The sequence below is a fragment of the Dryobates pubescens genome, chromosome 12, assembly GCF_014839835.1.
Source record: "Dryobates pubescens isolate bDryPub1 chromosome 12, bDryPub1.pri, whole genome shotgun sequence".
NCBI classification, from domain to species: Eukaryota; Metazoa; Chordata; class Aves; order Piciformes; family Picidae; genus Dryobates; species Dryobates pubescens.
Genome location: NC_071623.1, coordinates 1,753,156 through 1,779,149, shown reverse-complemented (window position 1 = coordinate 1,779,149; position 25,994 = coordinate 1,753,156). Strand labels below are relative to the sequence as shown.

Here is a 25,994-nt window from a genome sequence, read left to right as displayed (position 1 = left end):
CAGTGTCTAGATATTGAAGCTGAGAGGAATCTGTGTTGGGGCAGAGTCACCTAAGCAAGGTCTCCACTACAAAACTTGGGTGTTCTTGCTAGTTCTTAAGATCAGAGGTTAACCATAGCCAGGCATTACTTTTGTCCTAGACTGTGGCATGGGTATATATTGTCTCGGTGACGTGTGCCTATGGAAAGGAAAATTCTATGTCCTTTTTAGAGGGGAGCTGTAATGAGTTCAGCCTCATTCTCAGTCTCTGATGCAGCTGTCTAAAGCTCCTCTTGTCTGCCTCTGACTAACTGTGTCGGTTTGTTGGGTTTCAGCATCACACTTCACCAGATGACCCAGACTTCATTTTAGTTCTGTCAGGATAGTGGCTCGATGAAGGAGAGGATCACTGAAACTTATCTGCAACACCACCACCAAAGAGTGAACAGTTAATTTTTGGGGATGCTGTTACATATTCCATGTTGGCTTCATTGAAGAATAAACTCTGCTGTGCATTTAAAACAGTAATTCATCCGGTCCCAATTTATGAGGTTTACTCATGAAAACTGGAGACATTTTCTGAATATTTGTGGGTAAGTTTTCTACTTTCAAACAAAACACACCTTAATAAAAACTTTCCACACAATTGAACAAACTGCATCACATATTTGGCCTGAATAGTCTTAAAAATAGAACAGATGCTTACAATTTCTCTTTTTACTGTATGTTAGAGAGGTTGTGTGCACTTGGAAATTTTATTTTATAATAAAAGGTAGGTTTTTCCCTGTTATTTTGCATACAAAAGTTTCTCTCTTAGAAAGGGCTGAAGAGTAATATCCCTATGGCACAACAGCCCCAGCAAGTCAGCTGTCATCATTCTCAGTAGGGCTGAAATGATATCTTACCTACAGCTTGGTGATTATTTGGAGAATTGCATCAGTCTTACAAAACACTCAGTAAGCCCAAATTATACCTCTGCCAGTAGGCCAAGGAAGACCTAGTGTTGCCTTTGTTTGGCCTGGTGTGGGAGCAAAGGCACTGCCATGTCACAAGCACTGTTAGACTTCTGATGGCCTTATGGAAATATTGTACAAACCCAGAGGTCTGTCTCTTTTAGTATCCAAGCAATATTGAGGGGGACAGAACACTGGAACAGACTATCAAGAGAGGTTTTGGAGTTTCCTCTGGTGACATTCAAAATCTGCCTGAATGCATTCTCGTGTGACCTACTCTAGGTGATCCTGCTCCGGCAGGGGGGTTGGACCGGACCATCTTTCAAGGTCTCTTCCAATCGCTAGCATTCTGTGATTCTGTGAATATTTGTGTGAAGAACAGAGGAACTTTCAGGCACCCAGGCTCAACAGAACAATCTGAAGAAGGGCTTCTGTGTCTGAAAACCCTTCTGTTTTCTTCTCCAGTGAAAATAACTAATAAATATTAATAACATTAATAATAATAACAATAATGATAATAATACCACCACTGCCAGTAATAAACATCATCATCATCATTATCATCATCATCATCATCACCCTGTTTTCTACAAATGCCATTTTGCTTTTTTTCACTGAGATGTTGTTGCTTGATAGCATGATGTGTAATTCAGATGTCTGGGTTATTTCTTCCCATGCCTTTTTGGGTTTGCTTTTCACTTCCATTTTAACATTCAATTTCCTTAATTTTATTATTTGGGAATAACAAAGCAGTCACATATTTCGGCCTCACTTCTGAGAAGTAGTCTACTATAAGCTAGTTCTTGGAAAAAGATTTTCCAAGGCCTGCTTCTCCATATCAAGTCTCCTAATCTCTGCTCCAGATTTAAATCTGGGGAGTCTGCTTGGAAACGTGAAGACGACAAACATTTTTGGGGTAATGCTGCTGTTCAGGCCTCCAACCCTAATGAATTTATCCTTAATATCCTTGTGAAAGACAATACCTTCCTATGAACTTTAAGTGCTGGAGTTGTCTTATTTCTTGATTGGTGGAGGAGCATAAATCCAGATTTAGGAATATGTACATAGAATAAGATTATTCTGCAAGATCCTAATTACAGTAAGTTTTGGCTTTACTTGTGACTTCTCTGGGAGAAAAAGCAAATGCTGAAAGAAGTGTATCATTCCCTAAGGAGGAACTGATGGAAGTTACAGAATATTTGGGTAGAATATTAACATCTAATTTCATTTCCCTGCTGCTTCTAGACCAACAGGCAGTTTTGGGGGGGGACAAAAAGAGAAGGAATTGCTTGAAAAGAGTTCTCCAAACCCCACAGCTATTTGTTTAGCGATGTGTCAAATGTCAGTGCACACTGGTTGCTGAGAAGAGCGGTGTGACAATATTAATGTCTGACAGCAGTACCAAGGTGGGGTTTTTTGGTCATTGTTGTTGTTGTTAAAATCATCCATGTAGTCTTAATGCAATGTTAATTGGAAATGCTGTTCTTCTGTTATGGTGAAAACTGCTCTGTGTATGTTTCTGTTGTCTATTAAGTATTTTTTGGTCAGTGCCTAAACTGAAAATAGATTTAGCATGATGCTAAACAAGAACTCTGAAGTCTTCATGTATTTATACTTATGTATGATAACCAGAACACCATTCCAAGCTCTGTGTGCTGTACATTTGGACTTTGGGAACCTGAGTGTATTATCAAATTAGCTGGAAACAAAAGACTTCAAAATGAGAGCTTTCATGCTAGAAAAACCAAAGCCTACAATAAAGTCTAAACTTTTATGATTACTTTCATACACTTCATGATTCTGGGGACTGATTACCCCATTAATAATTAACAATATGAATTTATCTTCTGATCACTCAGTTTTTGTGATTTTGAGAGGAAAGCTCCCGAGTAAAATCTTAGCATTCCTATGATATGGATGACAGGATCCTCTCATGAAATATTAATGGGGTCTTATAAAAGGGATGGTTAAGAAGTTCCAGGGCCTTTTAGATTATTCAGATGTCCCTTTCCATATGGTATTTCCATAAAAAGAGAGATAATAGGTTTTAATTTTGTAATTCATGTTTAAAAACGGCAATGAGTTTTAATTTTATGAGTGAAATAGCTTTTTATGGGTGACATCTGAAGATGAGTGCATTCATGCAGCCTGCGGTACATGCTGCAGTTCTGCAATTAAAGCTCTGATTATCAAGTCTTTCAGCCGTGCTAGCCTGTAACAAGAATGAAAAAGGAGTGGGAGATAAATGTTCCCCACTTTGAGACAGCAATTAGTGTCATTGAAAAAGGCTCACTGTTTTCAGTTATGCCAAACATTGGGCCTGAATTTCCAGGGAGTCGATTGACACCATGATTTTTGCTACAAAAATGTGGAGTATAAATCGAGGGTGAGGATTGCTCACACTTTTCACAGTCATTTAACTCACAATTCACATTTCACTAATATCAGTGAAATGAAGTAAAAAAGATGTTCTTCCTGGTTACAAACACATCCCCTAAGGAAGTGATGCCAAGATTATAAGTAGGAAGATTGCTATCATTATCGTGACTGCGACCTCAGATGGACTCTTTGATTAGGAGTGTACTATAAAATGGTTAATACTTATGAATCTGTATGTTAGGTGAAAAGAAACCCTCAATGCCTGGGTTCAGGAATGTGTCCTAGCCCACAGCTGATAACCCATGCTAGAAGCTAGGTTTTAAGGACCTCCTGTAGCTATCTGAAGGGCTATGGCATATGCATGAACACTCTTATGGTGGGGACACCATAGTTGGATGTAGTATTCAAGGTGAGGTCTCACAAGAGCAGAATAAAGGGGAAGAATCACCTCTGTTGTCCTGCTGGCCACACTCCTCTTGATGAAACTCACGATACAGGCTAAATTTTCAGAAGATCTATAGCTCCTCTGCTTCTTTTTTATTCCTTTTGCTTTTTCCCCCTGGACTAGCTTTAAGCTATCAGTGCCTTATGAGGAAGAGGCTGAAAGACCTGGGGCTTTTTAGACTGAAGAAGAGAAAACTGAGAGGGGATTTCATAAGTGTTTATAAATATCTGAGGGCTGGGTGTCAAGAAGGAAGGGACAGCCTCTTCTCACTCTGCCCTGTGATAGGACAAGGGGCAATGGATGTAAATTACAGCACAGGAAGTTCCACCTCAACATGAGGAAGAACTTCTTCACTCTGAGGGTCCCAGAGCACTGGAACAGGCTCCCCAGAGAGGTTGTTAGAGTCTCCTTCTCTGGAGACTTTCAAGACATGTCTGGATGTGTTCCTGTGCAACCTGTGCTAGATTCTATAGTCTTGCTCTGGCAGGGGGGTTGGACTCAATGATCTCCAGAGGTCCCTTCCAACCCCTAACATCCTGGGAACCTGCTGCTTCTTTTTTTTTTCTTAGTGAGAAAAGAGCATTAGCTATGGTTTTCACTTATGTCTTTGTGTATATCAGTATATTCAGAGGATTTTCCTTCCAGCTCAAAGACCACTTATTGTAACCTTGAATACTGTGTCCAGTTCTGGGCTCCTCAATTTAAGGACACTGAGACACTTGAACATGTCCAGAGAAGGGCAACAAGGGTGGGGAGAGGCCTTGAGCATAAGCCCTGTGAGGAGAGGCTGAGGGAGCTGGGGTTGCTTAGCCTGGAGAGGAGGAGGCTCAGGGGAGACCTTCTTGCTGTCTACAACTACCTGAAGGGAGGTTGTAGCCAGGTGGGGGTTGGTCTCTTTTCCCAGGCACCCAGCACCAGAACAAGAGGACACAGTCTCAAGCTGTGCCAAGGGAGGTTTAGGCTTGAGGTGAGGAGAAAGTTCTTCACAGAGATAACTGTTGACCATTGGAATGTGCTGCCTGGGGAGGTGGTGGAGTCACCATCCCTGGAGTTGTTCAAGAGGGGATTGGATGTGGCACTTGGTGCCATGGTTTAATAATCAGGAGGTGTTGGGTGACAGGTTGGACTTGATGATCCTTGAGGTCTCTTCCAACCGTATTGATTCTATGATTCTGAGGGTGAATCTGATCTGATCTTCCTTGTGCTAGTTTTGGCAACAGTGATTCTAGCAAGAGGAATATTGGGCAGTCAGTGGTTCAGGTTTCCACCATTAGGAAAATTCTGTACTGTGCATCTCTAGATGAAATATTGAAATTAAGTCATTATTAGCTAAACTTACTTTCAAACTTTATTCAGCAGAAATTACCTTGTTAAAATTTAGTAGAAAACTGACAACATTTACCAGCTGGCATAGTCATGTATCGATTCTGAATGTCAGACTGAGTACATTTGCCTCTTAAAATGTGTTTATAGGATTGTCTTTACTATTTTGTGCTTATATTAAGAACATACTTAATTTTGTGCTTATATTAAGAACATACTTAAACTCTGTAAACTTACACCATCTAAAGCTGTTGCAAAACAATGTATTGTTTTACACATTGCCTTCTCTCTCTCAATTGTGTCCCCTCTAACAGTTTACATCATCTACTTGTGATTTATAAACAGGCTATGTTTATCTGTGAAGAACTGTTCAGATTTAAGAAGTAGTAATTTTTGCAAACTGTTTTCTGAATCAAAACCTCAGGAGTCTGGACTGGATCCCAGATGTAAATTATTTACTCATCTGGAACCTGAACTACATATGTATTAAGAATCAGGAAGATAATTATAGTCTGTGGAATGGATACTGCAAGACCCACAGCAGAGTGAAAATAAAGAGAAGAATGTAGAGGTCACAAATAGATAAAGAATGTAGTGATGGGCTGAGTTAATAGATTCTGAATAAATTATTCACAGATGAAAATGATATTAAAATGATGACATTGTTTTGTGTGGATGTTGATGATTGTGCTAGAGGAAGGTCTGAAGCAGAAATAGAATCATAGAATCAGTAAGGTTGGAAAAGGCCTCAGAGATCATCAAGTCCAACCTATCACCCAACACCTCCTGACTAACTAAACCATGGCTTCAAGTGCCATGTCCAATCCTTTTTTGAACACCTCCAGGGATGGTGACTCCACCACCTCCATGGGCAGCATGTTCCAATGGCCAATTATTCTTTTTGTGCAGAATTTTCTCCTCACCTTGAACCTAAACTTCCCTCACTCAATGCTGAGTGAGATCAGAAAGCAAAATGCATAAATGTATCTTCACTGCAAACCTTTGTCATGAAGTTATCACTTGGTCTCCAGGAGACAATACAGAAAACACATGGCACTTCTGAACAGACCATGGCTCAAGCAAGTCTGAACAGATTGCCATTGCACAATATGACTGTTTCGCTTCCAAATTTCAAAGGTTTCTTGCTGCTCACTGAAAATGGTTAACTTTCAGCAGCTTTTACTTCTGTACACTGGAAAATTCATCTCTCTGTGGGAAACATGTCCCAGCTGGTAATATTCCATACAACAGCTTTGATTCCTGTGTGAGGAGGATGTGTCTGGTTTGAGATAAAGCCTTACTCTGAGAAACTTATAACACTTTGCTAAGACAAACTGGTATTACCTCCTTCTCAAGAAGTTCCTTTCTTTTCTCTTTGGCTCTCTTTCTGCCCCATCTGAAGCATCAAAACTGTAGTTGTTTACAGCAATATTTGCATAAGAAAGAAGATAAAGTAAATGACAAGAGGTGTCTTTTCCTTACATCCAACTCATGTTAGGAAGAAGTTCTATACAGAGAGCGTGATTGCCCATTGGAATGGGCTGCCCAGGGATGTGGTGGAGTCACCATCATTGGAGGTGTTCAGGAGGAGACTTGATAGGGTGCTTGGTTGCATGGTTTAGTTGATTAGGTGGTGTTGGATGATAGGTTGGATGTGATGATCTTGAAGGTCTCTTCCAACCTGGTCTATTCTATTCTATTCTATTCTATTCTATTCTATTCTATTCTATTCTATTCTATTCTATTCTATTCTATTCTATTCCATTCCATTCCATTCCATTCCATTCCATTCCATTCCATTCCATTCCATTCCATTTACATGAGAGAACTACCAATCTATATTTTATTTCTTCATCTTCATACAAGTCTGCTGTTAAAAACATCTCATGCAGGTTGCTTTCCATTAGAAATTTAAGTATGAGCCTTTAAGCTATAGTAAAGACCACACCACAATCTCGTGAGGCAGAGGTTTATGTAACAGAACATGTGTGACATCTGGACCACCAGCACCATAGCTACCTGAGGAACTAGCAGTTCCTTAGGGCTGATGGTCTCCATATTTGGGGGTCATAGGTTCTTTCTTACTCTAGTTCAGGTAAATCTGTGGACTGTAACTTGTTCTTGCCACATTGTTGGTGTTCTCCCTTCAACTACTTATTGATTGCATGTTCTGTTTCACCACAAATTTGGCAAAGGGAACTGGTAGGCCCAAGCAATTCAGAATAAGATAAACTCATTACTTCATTCCTTACTCACATACTTGCAATTAAATACAAAATTTAAAGAAACATGAACAGATAACTGTGCTCTGTTTTCAGTGACACAGACACCTACGCTGGTTTTGAAACAATAAGGATCTCAACTTACCAGTAAAAACCTAGTTGCTATCTTGTACCTGTTTGCTTTAAGGAGATGTATGTTTTGAGGTTTGCAGAAGTACTAAGATATGTATCTCCATCCTTTAGATGCCTAAAATCCATGGGTCTAGAGAAGATTTATATTATTTACAATTTCCACTGCATTTGACAACTCTTCCGTAATAAGATTTCAGCATTACAGCACTCTGCCCCCTTGGGTTTCTAGACACTTTATAAATGTGGTTTGACTTAATGAGCTTAATGGACTTCTCCAAACTAAATGACTCTATGATTTTATGATAAATGAACTTGTAAGCCTCCACAATGATCTTTTCATACTAGTAAGGCAGTAGGCTTATCCAAAGAATTGGAGGAATGCAAACAGAGCTGTGAGGGTGAGCAAGGACTCTTCATCCACAAGCAAACTTTAGGGCAGTATTATGATAATACACTGAGAATAAATTTGCATCAAACTGGAAGCAGCAGGGATGTAAGATTAACTTGATGCTCGTGTAAATTTGAATTTAGTTAAGTGAGAATAGCATCTGTTTCTCTTTAAAAAAGTAACAATAGGGACTTAAGAGTCACAATGATTGTTTCCCATCTTTCATCTTGTCACAGAATCACAGAATGTTAAGGGATGGGAGGTAACTCAGAAGATCATCTAGTCCAACGCCCCTGCCAATGCTGGTCACACAGGAGCACATGCAGACAGATTTTGAGTGTCTCCAGAGAAGGGGACTCCACAACCTCTCTGGCCAGCCTGTTCCAGTGTTTTGTTAAACTCATAATGAAAAGGTTTTTCTTTATGCTCATGTGGATCCTCTTATGCTCCAGCTTGCACCCTTTGCCCCTTGTCCTATGATTGGACATCAATGGAAAGAGTCTGGCTCTCTCCACCCAGCTCTTGCTCTTCACATATTTATAGATATGAATGAGGTCACCCCTTAGTCTCCATTTCTTCAAGCTAAAGAGACCCAGCTCCCTCAGCTTTTCTTCTTAAGGCAGACATACCATTCCTTTAATCATCTTTGAGGCTCTGTACTGGGCTCCTTCAAGCAGTTCCCTGTCCCTCCTGAACTGAGGGGCCCAGAACTGAACACAGTACTCTATATGTGGCCTTACTGGGGCAGAGTACATCAGCAAAAGAATCTCCCTTGGCCTACTAACCACAACCCTTACAATAGATCACAGGATACCATTGGCCTTCTTGGCCACAAGGGCACATTACTGGCTTATGGTTATCCTATTGTCCACTAGGACTCCCAGGTCATTTTTGCCAGAGCTGCTCTCCAACAGATCAGCATCCAATCTATACTAGTCATGGTGTTGTTCTTTCCCAGAAGCAAGACTCTACACCTGTCCTTGTATTTCATTAAATTTCTCCCTGCCCAACTCTCCAGCCTGTCCAGGTCCCACTGTCACCTCAAGGAGAGGCAGTGTTCCTTGGTGTCAGACATGGATCTAGACACAACATCTGCCATGGGTCAGAAACATTGAATGATCTCTGTTATTTTGATATCTTATCTAGATTTCACCCATAGAAGTGCAGTCCTATTGTAACATCTTCACTCAAAAGACTGTAAACCAGGTAAAACTCAGTATAATTAGGCTTCTGCCTTAAGCAAGACACATTTGTTAGCTTATCATGAAGAACCAACTGTAATTCATGAAAATATAAGAGATGTATTTTCCCTAGCATTCCTATTACAAGGCATTCCTAGTACAAGGTCTTAGGGCACTGCAGCCCACAGTAGCTTTATTGCCACCCTTTCTTTGGGTAGCTGGTAGCACAAGAACTAAAACCAGAAACTAAAACATTACTGGCAGCATACAAGAAAGAAATTAGTCTGAGGCAATGTGATGTCACTCCTGACAACATCACATCACGATCCATACAAGCTTGTATTCTACATTTAACTCTTTTTCCCTTAATGCTTTCCTCAAAGTTGCTGATGAGACTACTGCACAGTCAGAGTAATGACAGCTGGGAAACTGTCCTCAGTGATGCACTATCAACCTGGAAAGGTTAAAAGAGCTTTTGCTACTGTCCTGCTTGCTTAATGACTGCAATGCTGGAAGTAGGAATGCGTTTCTGAACCTGAGAAAGACAGCAAGTAGGAAGGATTTGGCATTTTAGGGAAAGGAGTGAGAATAGAACAGCATTCTGGAAGACAAAGCAGGTCAATAGAAATGTCAGTAAACAGCCACAGAAATACATCCTGGAGGAAAAGCTAGACAGCCAGCTGTTTTAGCATAGGATCTGTGGGTAATAAGAAATCAAAATAAAATTCAGCAAGGATTGCTATTGGAAACCACACATATTTAAAGATGAATAACACAAATCACACTTAAAATAATTATTTCCTGCTTGATAGTGGAAGGTAAGCCTCAGCATCCACTGTGGATGCTCTTGAAAGCCATACTTAACAAAACACCACTCTATGAATTGACTAGAAAGAGTCCAAAGGAAAACAATAAGACCAACCAAAGGTCCAGCAAACATATGCCAGGAAGAAAGACTTGATGGAACCTGGGTGATTTATTGAAGACGGTAAAGACATTTTAATGATCCACAAAGGCAAAGAGAAAAGGCACAAACCGTTCCACCACAGACATGAAAAGAGTTAATGGTATAAAGAAGCAGAAAACAAAAAAAACCCAACCCCCCAAAGAAATTAATACTAGGAACTCTGAGTGTAGTTAAACAGTCAGACTGCTCAAGGAGGCTGGAATCATCACCAGGAGAGGTTTCAGAGAGTAGGATAGGCAATCATCTATCCAGAGGAGTCTAAATATAATTGATTCTGCCTTGGGGCAGGAAGATGGACAAGATGACCTCTCAGTGTCCTTCACAGCCCAATGCTTTACATGCTGTGAATTACACGAAAATGATTTATTGTTGAAAAATATGTCACCCTCCAAAATGAATTCTGAACTCCATTTAACAGTCTCAAGCTGTTAGCAGGTTGGAGAAAAATACAACATTAAATTCATTACACTAAGGGCTCAAAGGCCTAGAGTACCATGTCTTGGGTGAAAAAAAATTAATCCTAAACTCATTTCCTTCAGTTCTGAAAAATGGAAAATGGGCCAGATACAAAGTGCTGCATACTTCTCCTTCTGTGACCAGGTGACTGTCTGGTGGACGTGGGGAGGCCTGTGGATGTGGTCTACCTGGACTTCAGCAAGGCCTTTGACACTGTCCCCCACAGCAGACTGCTGTCTAAGTTGTCAGCTCGTGGCTTGGACAGCAACACTCTGTGCTGGGTTAGGAACTGGCTGGAGGCTGAGCCCAGAGAGTGCTGGTGAATGGTGCCACAGCCAGCTGGCAGCCAGGCACCAGTGGTGTGCCCCAGGGATCAGTGCTGGGCCCCATCCTCTTTAACATCTTCATTGATGATCTGGATGAGGGGATTGAGTCAGTCATCAGCAAATTCGCAGATGACACCAAGTTGGGAGCAGATGTTGGTCAGTCAGAGGGTGGAAAGGCTCTGCAGAGGGACCTCGACCGACTGGACAGATGGGCAGAGGCCAACAGGATGGCATTCAACAAGTCCAAGTGCCAGGTGCTGCACTTTGGCCACAGCAACCCCATGCAGAGCTACAGGCTGGGGTCAGAGTGGCTGGAGAACTGCCAATCAGAGAGGGACCTGGGGGTGCTGATTGACAGCCACCTAAACATGAGCCAGCAGTGTGCCCAGGTAGCCAAGAAGGCCAATGGCATCCTGGCCTGTATTAGGAATAGTGTGGCCAGCAGGAGCAGGGAGGTCATTGTGCCCTGTACTCTGCATTGGTTAGGCCACACCTTGAGTCCTGTGTCCAGTTCTGGGCCCCTCAGTTTAAGAAGGACATTGAGACACTTGAACGTGTCCAGAGAAGGGCAACAAGGCTGGGGAGAGGCCTTGAGCACAGCCCTGTGAGGAGAGGCTGAGGGAGCTGGGGTTGCTTAGCCTGGAGAAGAGGAGGCTCAGAGGTGACCTTATTGCCCTCTACAACTATCTGAAAGGTGGTTGTAGCCAGGAAGGGGTTGGTCTCTTCTCCCAGGCAACCAGCACCAGAACAAGAGGACACAGTCTCAAGCTGCGCCAGGGGAAGTTTAAGGCTTGAGGTGAGGAGAAAGTTCTTCCCAGAAAGAGAGATTAGTCATTGGAATGTGCTGCCTGGAGAGGTGGTGGAGTCACCATCCCTGGAGGTCTTCAAGAGGAGATTGGACGTGGCACTTGGTGCCATGGTCTAGTCATGAGGTTTATGGTGTCAGGTTGGACTCGATGATCCTGGAGGTCTCTTCCAACCTTGGCAATACTGTGATACTGTGATACTACAAATTCTAGTGATAGAGGATCATGCTGCTGTTTTGCCTTCCTCATAGACAAGGTAAGGTACACTTCTTGCACGGGACTTGCAAGGACTCTTCTTGCACTGAACAGCTTATATACAATAATTTAACATGAAACTGAATGATTAAAAAAATGGAATCTATTAGGACAGATGAAAGATTTCAGAGCTGTGGCAGCATACACAGTTTGAAAGTCACCAAAGCACTGTGAGAAGGGTGTCATTCCCAACCCTGATTTGATGCCATGAGCATACACAGAACCAAAAATCAAGGTGCTCTCTTCATTCAACCTCCTTTTGTGAAGGGTTATGTGGAAAATTCTTCTGGAGAATAATGGTTTTGAAGAAAATGAATGCATTAAAAATGTTTCTCTTGTAGATGTGACAGGTGCAAATCCTCCACTACTCACAGTTTGGAAATAGAAATAATTCCTTATGAATTAATGTCAACAAAGTTCTTTGGGATAAAGCCTGAGGGGAAGGAGGAATACATTAAGATTATGACAACAAGAAAGCCCTTGCATGTATTATTACACAGTACTGACAGGGCTGTTCTTTATTGTGTGAGATACCATCAAGCTAAGATAAATATGGATTCCAGTTAGCTAGTGCAACACCAGTGTTTTATTCCAGCACCATTACAATGGGCAGAGATCATTTTTCCATGATTCTAACATAATGATGCCAGCAAGTGTTTGCTGCAAGAGCAGCTTTAACCTCACAATTTACTTCACTTGCAATGCAGACTTCCACATGATGGAGAAGTGGAAGATGCATTTTCCTGCTAATCAGATCTCGGTGATCTCATGCTGGAGAAAGAAGTTTTATTTTTCCTACACTTGCTTATGAAGTACCAGCAGCTTGGACAATGAGCTACAATCCAGCTGAGCATGCCCTGACACACCCAAGAAGAGTTTCTAAAAGGATCACTTGCTGGTATGACTTGAAAGGGAAGTTTGGATGCTTTTCTAAAGTGCCCAAGCATCTCATACATTTGCAAGGCAATAAGCAGCCTCTTATGGCAAATCATGCAAGGAATGGTGTTACTAAAACAGGCCAAACAGAAATGAATTTTCCCTTGTGACTTCTCATTAGCAATATAAGTGAATGATCGGATCCAGACTCTATGCTATAGTGTATTTTACCTTGGTCCCACAAATTGCCCTTCAAATGAACTCTGCTAACAGAATGCTGTGCTATAGCAACTTTTTCACCCACTGTGCAGAGGGATTGAAGTTAGGACAAATGAGAAATGAAGCAATCAGAAAAGGGGATTAAAACTGTGTTTCAGACCTACTTTTGAGCAGACTTAATGTAGCATTTTTTTCATCCTGTACAGTACACATTCCATAACAACTTTGAAAACACTACCATTTAACAGTTAACAGCTGCTTAGCTGGTAGCACCAGAGGAAGGCTCTCATTTGTAATGAACAGGCAAATTTGTTATTGCCCCAGTCAATAGCTATTGACTTGGTAGAGCACTCCTGCTTATTACAACCGAATGCATTTTTATTCAAGAGTCAATGGCACTGTAATGGGAGCTACTGCTTACAAACTGATGCAATATATATCAGCAACTGCTAGAAGTTAATGATTAATAGTTACAACAAGGAAATCACATGCTAAGGACAGCATTACATGCTTACTAATTGAATTTACTGCATCAAATGTGTCTTTATAGGTTAGTGGAATTGCAATGCCCATCAGATAATTTCTGTTACTAATGTAAGTTTTATCATGAAATACCTTCTAATCATGCTATTGCTGCATGGGGTCAGAGTGCCTGGAGAGCAGCCAGGTGGAGAGGGACCTGGGGGTACTGGTCGATGGTAGGCTGAACATGAGCCTGCAGTGTGCCCAGGCAGCCAAGAGGGCCAATGGCATCCTGGCCTGCATCAGGAACAGTGTGGCCAGCAGGAGCAGGGAGGTCATTCTGCCCCTGTACACTGCATTGGTTAGGTCACACCTTGAGTCCTGTGTCCAGTTCTGGGCCCCTCAGTTTAAGAAGGACATTGAGACTCTTGAAGGTGTCCAGAGAAGGGCAACAAGGCTGGGGAGAGGCCTTGAGCACAGCCCTGTGAGGAGAGGCTGAGGGAGCTGGGATTGCTTAGCCTGGAGAGAAGGAGACTCAGGGGTGACCTTATTGCTCTCTACAACTACCTGAAGGGAGGTTGTAGACAGACGGATGTTGGTCTCTTCTCCCAGGCAGCCAGTACCACAACAAGAAGACACAGTCTCAGGCTGCACCAGGGGAGGTTTAGGTTGGATGTGAGGAAGAAGTTCTATACAGAGAGAGTGATTGCCCATGGGAATGGGCTGCCTGGGGAGGTGGTGGAGTCAACTGTCATTGGTGGTTTTCAGGAGGAGACTTGATGGGGTGCTTGGTGCCATGGGTTAGTTGTTTAGGTGGGTTGGATTGGTTGATGGGCTGGACGCGATGATCTTGAAGGTCTCTTCCAACCCCGTCTATTCTATTCTATTCTATTCTATTCTATTCTATTCTATTCTATTCTATTCTATTCTATTCTCTAAATAATTTGGCTAGGCTAAGGTTCCATCTGACTTTTACAACACACCTTTCAGTTACAGGAAGTTTCTGTCAGATATCTGCTTGTGCAATCCCAGATTTAGAATTTAGTGATATGCAAAGTAACTGTTCTTGCTTCCAGTTGAAGCCACATTATTCTCTAAATACTGCAGACAGGGCAGCATAAATGTAAGGCAACATCTTAAAGAGAGTCTGACAAAAGAAAAGCAGACCAGAGTATGCGTCCATTGCTCAGCCTGCCTTCTGGCTTCCTCCCTGCAGCAGAACAATACTGCACTTTGTCCTTTACAGTTTTACATGCTTTGCACTTTCCATGCCTTAGGGTAAAATTTGTTGACCCGCCACATTACAAAATTAATTGGCACCCAACATGGGGCATTGCTTGATGGATTAATTCCTCCTCAGATTAAGGAAACCAAAATCAGGCTTTGGAAGTCAGTGAAGGCAGTGTTTGGAGATGCTGGTGATTATTGCCTTGGTCTTGTCAGTCATGTGAAATATGGTAATTTTTCAGTTTGTATTCCACCTGAATTTCTGGAGTTCACTGTCCCAGTAACAGCGAGTTACTGAAGTGATTTGACTCCTACAGCAGTTTGTCTTCTGTGCTTGAATTGGCTGTCTTTAGTTATTATATGACAGTTGGCTATGGCGTTGTGGAGGAAAGATGTAAAACTAGGCAGGTGTTTTACTTTTTCTGCTGGCAGTGGTAAGGAGCTAAGTGTTAACAAAGAAACAGGTTTGGATCACAGTGGGGAAGGGGAGAGAAGACGTGAAAAAATGTGGCTGCTATGCCTTTAGAAAGGAAAGAGAAGCCCTGGATCCCCAATTTCCCTCTGATCCAGAGGTGATATGGGTACCTCTGGTGCATGTGCTGCCACGGCAAAATAAATCCCCAATGACACAGGCAGAAACAAACCACGACAGCACCAGCAAAGGGGGGTGAGTCCTAGTTCACATGGCATCAGCAGAGAGCCCCGCTGCACTGGCGGCCCCTGCCTGGCAACAAGCAGTGGTGGTGGTGCAAGTAAAAGCAGCAGACTCCGTGGCAGCACCTGTAAAGGCGGTGGTGGCTGCAACCCTCGTTGTGCTGGTAAAAGCAGTGGTCCCATCAGTTTCACCAGTAGCCCCTGCACAAGTGGTGGTGCCAGTGCCTGTAATGGTGGTGGTGATGGCATCGCAGACAGTGGCCATTACCGAGGCAGAGAGACTTCTGCCTGCTGTGGCTGGAATGGAAGTGAGTCCAGCAGCGGTGGCAGCAGGGTCCCAGAGAGGACTGGGTGATGTTGTTTCTGTGCAAGCCCTTTCCGCTTCTGCCAGTCGCACTATGAATTTCCAAATGGTGCCAGTAAAATTGGTTGCTACTCTGGACAAGAAGCCTGAGAACAAGGTCCTTTTGATGAGGAAGAGAAAGTCTGTCTTAAAGATCTAGCTAGATTAGTGAAGGTACCAATGGATGATGGAGATCCAGGACAGGATATTAGTCCTAGTAGATCAGGAACCAAGGGAAGTCCATCTGAACTTGAGAGGAGCATGTACAAGATTTTTACAGGGAATCCTGGGGGACTGAAGGATGATGAAGTGGATATTGATGACATATAGTCAGCTACTGCACCCAGGCAGGAAATCAGTGTAAGAAAACATTACATTAGAAGAGACACTGAGCCAATAATGAGGTGTTTGGGAAAATGCTATGACACAGGTGCTCCTGCTTTAATAATAGGTGACAAATCAGTCGCTCAGCTCGGAACTCTCGTGAAAGATTCCAGAATTGACATGCATTTAGGCAGTTGCTGTGGTAAAGCTTCTCTGTAGGCATGCCTTTTATTGGCTGTGTTAATGAGAGACCCATCCAGGGATGACCTTCCATGGAATCCTCAGAAATGGGATACAATAGATAAGGGATTCAAGTTTGTGAGAGAGTTTGCTGTGAGAGAAATCATTTATGGAAATCATGGCATGCTGAATCATGATAATGTTCCTGTGGGGATAGGTCTTGCCAAGAAGCTCATTAAGCTTGCTCCTCCTAGTTATGCTACTATTCTGGCAAGCAGAATGGTGGCAAGAAATTATGCCAGAGCACCTCCTACTGTTGTCTATTTGACTGACCAAATGAGGCAATTGGAGGATAGTCTCACACATGTTTCTTTGGTCTCAGCCATTGAAACTCTGTCTGGAAATACTGAGAATTGCATGAAAGAGCCGGAGGAGAAAGTTAAAAGGTCCAAATTGGTCCAAATATCCAAATTGGTAAAGGGGGATGATCTCAATTCTTCCTCTTCTTCCACATGGATACAAGTTTCAGCTGTCAGAAACAGATGTCCTCGCAATCATGCTGGTGTATTTGGATAACCCTGCTTGACCCGTTTGGTGAAAACATGAACATGTGGGATGGTCAACCAACTTCTGCTCTTTTCAGGAGATTATGGGAGCTGCAAAGTGGCAGAGCCTGAGGCAGCAGTACCAGAAGGGTAGCTGTCAGTTCCTCAGTTTCCTAGAACAACTCTAATTGTTCCAGTGGTGGTTACAACACTAACACTAGGCACTGTGCTAACTGCACATGTGGATGTAATCTGCATAATTAGGGGTGCCCTGCCTCCCACCAAGGGGAGGAAAGGGATAAAGGAGACAACAGAATCTATTGAGATGTGTACATTCAGTGGCCTGGCACTTCAAAATTTCAGAAGTACAGGGCCTTGGTTGACACAGGAGCTCAGTGCACCATAATGCCATCAAATTATCAAGGGTCAGAACCTGTAACTATTCTGGGGGTCACTGGTGGGTCTCAAGAGTTGACTAAGTTGCAGGTTGACATAAGTTTAACTGCAAAAGAGTGGAAGAAACACACTCTTGTAACAGAGAACTAGATGCATCTTGTATTTTGGGAATTGACTTTTTAAGAGAAGGGCATTTCAAAGTCCCTAAGGGGCTTTTGGAATAGCAACTAGAAATTGATGGGGGAAAATTGAAGTTGTCCATTAGACCTGAGCTTTCAGATGAATCTGCAGTTGTGGGACAACAGGAGATAGAGAGTGTGAAGTTGCCAGCTGCTTCTCAAACTGTGCATCACAGACAATACAGAACCAACCCTGACGCTTTGGTGCCCATTCACAATGTGTTTCATCAATTGGAAGCTCAGAATGTCATCAGCAAAATTAATTCACCTTTCAACAGTCCAATTTGGCCTGTGAAAAAGACAAAGGGAGAATGGCGTCTGACAGTTGACTTCCATGCCCTGAACAAAGTAACTCCACCTATGAGTGCAGCTGTACTGGCCGTGATGGAACGCCAATGTGAGCTGGAATTCAAAGAGGCCAAATCGTTATGCTACCATAGACACTGATAATGCTTTCTTCTCTATTCCCATAGCAGAGGAATGCAGGCCTCAGTTTGCCTTCATCTGGAGAGGGATACAGTACACAGTTAATCATTTGCCCCAGGGATGAATCCACAGCTCAAGCGTCTGTCATGCAGTGATCCATGATGCAGTGGAGAAAGGTGGTGCTCCAGAATACATTCAGAACACATTGATGACATCATTGTCTGGGGCAAAACTGGTGAAGGTTACCTTTGAGAAAGGTAACAAAATCATTGACATTCTCTTCAAAGCACGTTTGGACATTAAGCGAGACAAGGTGAAAGGACCTGCTGGAGAGATCCAGTTTATGAGAGTGCAGTGGCAGGATGGACACCATCACCCAATAGATGTCATAAACAAGGTCTCTACCATGGCAAATCCCATGAACAAGCAAGAAACTCTACATTTCTTGGGTACAGTGGGATGATTGTGAAACCTCTGTATGATGTGATTCAAAAGAGAAACAGTTTCCAGTGGAGTCCTGAGCAACAAGCAGCCCTTGACCAGATAAAGCAAGAAGTATTCTTGCTAGTCCTATGGGTTTGGGACCTCTTTGAACTGGTCCAGGCATTTACAGCATTCTGTACACAGCTGCAAGTGACAATGGTCCAATCTGGTGCTTGTGGCATAGAGCTCCAGGTGAGAGACGTAGACATCCACTTGGTTTCTGGAATCGTGGCTACAAAGTCTCAGAAGCAAACTATACTCCAACAAAGAAAGAGATACTGTCTGCTTATAAAGGAGTAAAAGCTGCTTCTGAAGTAATTGGAACTGAGTCACAACTTCTCTTAGCTCCCAGATTACCAGTTTTGAATTGGATGTTCAAAGGTAAGGGTTCTACACCACATCATGCCACAGATGCCACATGGTCTAAGTAGATGGCTCTGATAACACAGATAGCTCAAATGGGAAATCTTGAAAGGCCTGGTCTGGTGGAGGTGATCACAAGTTGGCCTGAAAGCACTGACTGCTTATGCTGAGGTGGCTCCTCCTTACAATGACCTTTCTAATGATGAAAAGAAATATGCTTTGTTCACAGATGGTTCCTGTCGTCTCGTCGGGAACAAGCAAAGGTGGAAGTCTGCAGTGTGGAGTCCAACACGCCGAGTTGCAGAGGCGAAGGATGGAGAAGGAGAATCCAGTCAGTTTGCAGAGGTAAAAGCTGTCCAGCTAGCTCTTGACATAGCTGAACCTGAGAGGTGGCCAAAGCTTTATCTCTACTCCAACTCATGGATGGTAGCAATGCTCTATGGGGTTGGCTAAAGAACTGGAAAAAGAATGGCTGGCAGAGGAGAGGAAAGCCTATTTTTGCAGCTGATCTGTGGCAGAACATTGCTGATCGAATCAAGAGAATTCCAGTGAAAGTGAGACACATTGATGCTCACATTCCCAAGAGCAAAGCTACTGAGGAACAGCAGCACAACCATCAGGCAGATTTAGCTGCAAGAGTTTCTCAAGTAGATAAGGACTCTGATCTTGATCTCGACTGGAAACACCGAGGTGAGATATTCTTAGCTCGGTGGGCTCACGATTCGTCAAGACATCAAGGCAGAGATGCAACATAGCAGTGGGCTCATAACAGATCCATAGACATTTCCATGGATGCTATCACACAAGTCATCCATGACTTGTGCTGCTATTAGGCAGGCAAAACAAATCAAACCCTTGTGGTATGGTGACAGATGGTCCAAGTACAGGTATGGTGAAGCTTGGCAGATTGACTACATCACTCTACCACGTTCTCGTTCTGGTAAGCAGTACGTGCTTACTATGGTAGAGGCAAACACTGGATGGTTGGAAACCTACCCAGTTCCACATGCAACTGCACGCAACACCATTCTCGGTCTGGAGAGACAGATCCTGTGGAGACACGGAACTCCAGAGAGGATTGAGTCAGACAACGGAACTCACTTCAGAAATAACCTTGTAAAGAACTGGGCCAAAGAGCATGGCATTGAGTGGATATTCCATATTCCTTACTATGCACCAGCTGCAGGGAAGATTGAATGCTACAATGGTTTGCTGAAGACCAGCAAAGCCATGGGGGGTGGATCTTTGAAAAACAGGGAGAAACATCTAGCACAAGCTACCTGGCAGGTAAATAGTAGAGGTTCAGTGAATCAAGCTGGACCGGCACACTCAGATTTGCTACAAAAAGCAAAAGTTCCTGTTATTCAAGACAAGAATCTGTTAGGTAAAACTGTTTGGTCATTTTCTCCTTCAGAGGAGGCCAAATCTGCCTGAGGGGTGGTTTCTGCTGAAGATCCTGGTCACACTTACTGGGTAATGCAAGAGAATGGTGAAATTCAGTGCATTCAACAAGGAAATCTAACTTCAGCTGAGAGAGTTTAAATTCAGAGTACAGATACAACATCGTGCCCAAAGGAATAATCCATGAGGAATCTACAGTGCACAAATCCTGAGAGCCCTTGAGTCACCTGAGAGTCCCTGTTCCTTTTCTTCATCTCATCTGCAAAGAGACAAACTGTTTTCTTATTTCTTGTTCTTTGAACTTTTGAATCATCTAAATCTGAGATAGGCAGAATGGAAGATAATCTGAAGATATGGACTACGAACTTTATTTACTCATTACCATAGATATTGTTTTAGATTCGATGGATAGTATTAGCAACCAATGAAATTGTTTAGAAGGGCTGGATAGAGGTAGTTTCAGGCTATGCCTTAAAATTTTTTTCACAGATCTTGAACAGAAAGCAGTAAAATGTAAATAAATCACTATGGGGTGTAAAAAAGAAAATACTAATAAGTCTAAACAATCCCATTGCAGAGTTGTCTGCCATAAGAATTAGTTTGGTAAATAATTTCTCCCCCTGTGTCTTCGCTCTGCGAGATACTAACGTTGTCCTTCTGCTGGCTTCTGCTTGACCTTGGCTGCATTGTTTTGGCTGAGTTCTAAGTTCTCTGCTCTGTCTCTTGTCCCTTTGTGTACACGGGAGGTGGGGGGGACGGGACAGGGAGGGAGAAGCTGTTAGCACCTGTGATCTGTGACCATGGGGGTCCTTGTGCTGTTCATTAATTGTAAGTATCTGTCAATATTGTAACTCCTGTAGATTTGTACATATTCATTGCATTTCGTTGTAGATTGTAGTTTTGCTTGTAAATACAGCTTTCATTTGCTTCCAGCTGAGCTGGTCTGGCAAATGTAATGTTGGGGGGTAATTTCCAACCCACTGCAACAACTCCTGTATTTTGTCCATTCTATAATTACTGCTGGATAATTGTGTTTGGGGTGGTTTTGTTTGTTTGGTTTGGTTTGGTTTTTAACCTGCTTGACCCAGTAATGTCTTCTTCCCACTTTTCTCTGCTTACTTGGTATCTGGGAGATGCATATTTTATAGGACAGTGTGTATAACAGTAGCATGTATTATTTTTATATTATCCCTAAATAAAAATTCCAAAACCAAAAATCAAGTTTGCTCATTCCTTTGAGAAAAGCAGAACTGCTCATGATGACTTCTTGACTTACAGTTGGTGCATAATCACTTTTCCTGTAGAGCAAAAATACTCTATTCTTGGAGCACTGATTTATCTGTGGGTTTTTTTTCTGTTTTCTGAATGCCATCTTCATTCCTCTCTAGACTGATGATGAAAGAAAATTCATAAACATGTCAAAATTTAAACCCTTGTGCCATCGCCAAATATACCGCACTCTCTTTGCACCATCTAATTAGATTTAAACAATGTTCATAAATTACAGTCATTGGCCTTTCTCAGAAATGAGATATACACGACTAGATTCACCACATGGATCCTACTCATATCTGGTTCATAAACTGCCTATCCTGCTGAAGACTGACAGAACAGCTGCTGTACTGCTTATTATGAAGTAAGGAGTTAAATTCAATGAAGTTCCTACATATTTATGACTCCTGACAAAGATCTCTAATGCTCCTCAGCCATTATTAACTTCTTTGTTGTCAGCAGAGCAGTTGCTGACAGGAGAGCAACGGAGGAGACTAAGCTCTATCTTTCCAGAAGTCTGCAACATTCCTAAATAATAATGAACGTATCCTTGCAATATTGTGTGAAGAAACAAAAAAGATCCTCTTCATTTTAATTTAGAGAGGGATTTGAACAAGGTTGCCCAACAAACTTTTTGAAATTCCAATCCAATAACATGAACTCAAGAGCTAGATTTTCCTCTATGTTCTAGTAAGTTGTCTTTAACGAACATAGCTTTTGGATGCTGTAACGAGGTGAAAACAGGAAATATTCGTAACATACTTATTGTATTTACTGTGATGGCATTATTGCTTCATACATACAACACTTGATCTTAACAAAAACCAGTAGTACTTCAAACCAGCAAACAACATGATTTATTTGAAGTAATGATTATTTATGTTATGATATTTTAAATTCATTACTGCAAAAAGTTGGCATGAAAGAAATGGGATGCACATTAATAAGACTTTTTACTGAACACTTAAACACCAAGAAGATATTTCAGCATTTCAGAAATGTTTGGAACACTGCTAAAAAATGCTAGGTTTTGGAGGAAAGGGATGTGTCTTGGAAGCTCCAACAAATATAAAGAATAAGACATTTCAGAGATTTTTCAGGAATTTTAGTGAATCATTTGCAAGTGTACAATAAGTTTGAAAGAGTTCACATTTAACTTCTCTAAACCAGGAAACTGTTCTTTTCCAGAACCAAGACCAGTGGGAGAAAAAGGAATACAGCTGTTACCTTACAAGACAGTTTGACTTCATTGTCAACTCAATTACACTTATGGTTTTCTCTACTGTATGCCTACTTACCTATAAGCAAATGCTACAGTATTTCATATGAACCTGCAAAGACTTCATCTGAATGAGCATTTTAATTGTGAGATAAACCCAGATCATTTGTGATTGAAAGCAGACAGACTACGCATTTCCTGTTGTGGTCCCAAACCCTGCAGTATCTGCTGTCACATGAAGCTTTGGATAGTTTCTGGGAACCACAACCCACAGTGAATGTGGAAGTAATGCTTAATTTTGATACTAAACCACACAGAATAAGGAAAACAACAACAAGCTATTAAAAGTAACTTACTTTTTGTAACAACTCCTTCAAGGCGAATTATGTTTGGGTGATCAAATTGCCCCATGATACTAGCCTCTCTCAGGAAATCTCTTCTCTGTCTGTCCACATAGCCTCCTTTTAGAGTTTTAATTGCAACAGGTATCTCTCTTTTTCCTGGGGTCTTCAGACGTCCACTGCATACTTCTCCAAACTCACCTGAAATAGATACAACATTTGCTGGATCATTCATCTTGCCTGGAGAAAAACAACACAGTTTGCATTGATGGTCTTAGACACTTCATTTTGCAAAACAGCCTTCAATAGCTGTCTTAAAGGCTCTTTTAAAAAAGTTATTCAGAGTTGTCAGTGAAACAAGAATGAAAAAATATCCAAGAAACTTACAGAATTTAGAATTAACCAGGTTGGAAAAGACCTTTGAGATCATCAAGTCCAACCTATCACCCAACACCATCCGATCAACTAAACCATGGCACCAAGTGCCTCATCCAGTCTCTTCTTAAACACTTCCCGTGATGGTGACTCCACCACCACCCTGAGCAGGTCGTGTAGAAGTTGACAGAGAAATAATAGATGGGATATTCAAGTCCCCTGGTTTCATCACATCCCAGAAAAGGAAAATATTCACCATTACTTCACAACAAATAATCACCTTTCCTTCGTGACACACCATGAGATCTTGGAGACTTTCACTGCAACAGTCAAAGCATCTGCCCTCCACAGTGTGGTTCATCTTGCTTTGCTGACACTTTGAAACTGAACTTTAATATCAATATCGTTGTGATATGACTGAGTATGCTATGAGGAAGGAATGTAATGAAACTGAGATTTTGATTCTAATGATGACAAAATATCAGTCTAAAATATCTATTTATAGCAGTATCTATCTATAGGGGTGTCACATACTAAGACTTATGTGAAAAGAAATGCCAGGAGGATGTTAGAATAGCTGACTGACCTCCAATTGTAGAACGTGTTTAAAACAGACAATGTTATTAAACCACCCCCACCCCAAGCATTTGTATATGATTTATTTGAGTGGACCTCCACACCTACTTGTATTAAATTACATATTTCACTGTTCAGACACCCAAAGAACAACAGTTTCAGCAAATCAGGTCTGAGCTGTGCAACAAGAGGAATCTCAAAGCTTGTTCCCCTGATGTTTTCCTGCACATGTAAGGGCCTTTAAAGAATGCTTGTCTCCTTGACTTCCCTTTACACATTTACTAATTAAGTTTAAGTGGAAATCACAAGTTTCCTTTGATCATGAAGCCACTCAAAATTTATTTAGCCCTCCTACCAGATATACTCTGGATGCCTGCAGGTCAGATTTCAATGGGTCATAATTCCGTAAATGAAAATTAATGTTCACAAAAATATTTCAAAGCACTTTTCTCTGCAGGGCACTTCCACACCAACACTGATTTCTCTACCTCAGTAATTTTTGAATCAGAACTTTGCAAAAACAAAACAGGACTCATAAACAGATGTATATTTGACTGGAAGAAATAATTTGTTACCTCTTCCATTGAGTGCTGTCTGAATTAGCTTTCCTTAAACTTTGAGGACAGAACAGGTTAGGAATTGGCTGGAGGGCCGAGCCCAGAGAGTGGTGGTGAATGGTGCCACAGCCAGCTGGCAGCCAGGCACCAGTGGTGTCCCCCAGGGATCAGTGCTGGGCCCCATCTTCTTTAACATCTTCATGGATGATCTGGATGAGGGGATTGTGTCAGTCATCAGCAAGTTTGCAGATGACACCAAGTTGGGAGCAGATGTTGGTCAGTTAGAGGGTGGAAGGGCTCTGCAGAGGGACCTCAACCGACTGGACAGATGGGCAGAGTCCAATGGGATGGCATTCAACGAGTCCAAGTGCCAGGGGCTGCACTTTGGCCACGGCAACCCCATGCAGAGCTACAGGCTGGGGTCAGAGTGGCTGGAGAACTGCCAATCAGAGAGGGACCTGGGGGTGATGATTGACACCCGCCTAAACATGAGCCAGAAGTGTGCCTAGGTGGCCAAGAAGGCCAAGGGCATCCTGGCCTGCATTGGGAATAGTGTGGCCAGCAGGAACAGGGAGGTCATTCTGCCCCTGTACTCTGCATTGGTTAGGCCACACCTTGAGTCCTGTGTCCAGTTCTGGGCCCCTCAGTTTAAGAAGGACATTGAGACACTTGAACGTGTCCAGAGAAGGGCAACAAGGCTGGGGAGAGGCCTTGAGCACAAACCCTATGAGGAGAGGCTGAGGGAGCTGGGATTGTTTAGCCTGCAGAAGAGGAGGCTCAGGGGTGATCTCATTGCTCTCTACAACTACCTGAAAGGTGGTTGTAGCCAGGAAGGGGTTGGTCTCTTCTCCCAGGCAACCAGCACCAGAACAAGAGGACACAGTCTCAAGCTGCACCAGGGGAAGTTTAGGCTCGAGGTGAGAAGAAAGTTCTTCACCAAGAGAGTAATTCGTCATTGGAATGTGCTGCCTGGGAAGGTGGTGGAGACAGCATCCCTCGAGGTCTTCAAGGGGAGATTGGACGTGGCACTTGGTGCCATGGTCTAGTCATGAGGTTTGTGGTGACAGGTTGGACTTGATGACCCTCGAGGTCTCTTCTAACTGTGGCAATACTGTGATACTGTGATACTGTGAAAGTAAGAACACTGTGTGTTCAGTTAGGAACTGAATCTAGCAGAGAGAGGCCTTAACATCAGAAGCTTCAGTTCAGAAAATTAACTCCCTGATGCTATAGGATTAAAATGGATATTGTCTATGAACATTATTGTTCTATGTATTCTATGTATTTTGCCTTTATTTTATTAGGTTCTATCCCTTCCACTAAAACAAAATAAGGTTTTGTTAGCCTAGAAAATCCAGGAAAAGTGGAGAAACTAAAAGACCACTTTCATAGCTTGCCTTTCATTTCAAAATAGAGACATCATCATGTGCAATAGTACAATTAACAGATGCTGAACATAACATCTGAATAAATTGGCAGCTTCTTAAACAGCTAACAAAAGCCAAGTGCCCCTAGGTCTCCTTTCTGCCAAGAAACCCCTATTTGTTTTATTTCTATTTAATTTAAGCAAACAAATCAAACCATGTGCTTCCCTAGCTATGTTTGAAAGTGGCTCAGGCCCATCTGGCAGTCAAGCCCCAAGCAGCTGCTCACAAAATTGCCTCCTCCCCCACCCCATCCTCCCCTCCCCAGTGGGATGAGAAGGAAAATTGGGAGAAAAAGGCAAAGGCCCATGAAGGGAAATAAGGAGGGTTTGGTAGAACA

At 42.3% G+C, this 25,994-nt stretch overlaps 1 protein-coding gene across 2 annotated transcripts in view; it reads right to left on the bottom strand.

Moving 5' to 3' along the window:
- LOC104301781 (ephrin type-A receptor 6) overlaps window positions 1-25,994 on the bottom strand; it is a 641,386-nt gene that overhangs the window by 115,139 nt on the left and 500,253 nt on the right. For both annotated transcript variants that reach the window (XM_054165754.1, XM_054165755.1), the window contains one exon: window positions 22,738-22,923. In XM_054165754.1, coding sequence (XP_054021729.1) covers window positions 22,738-22,923 — 186 coding nt within the window. The remainder of the gene's footprint in view (window positions 1-22,737; window positions 22,924-25,994) is intronic.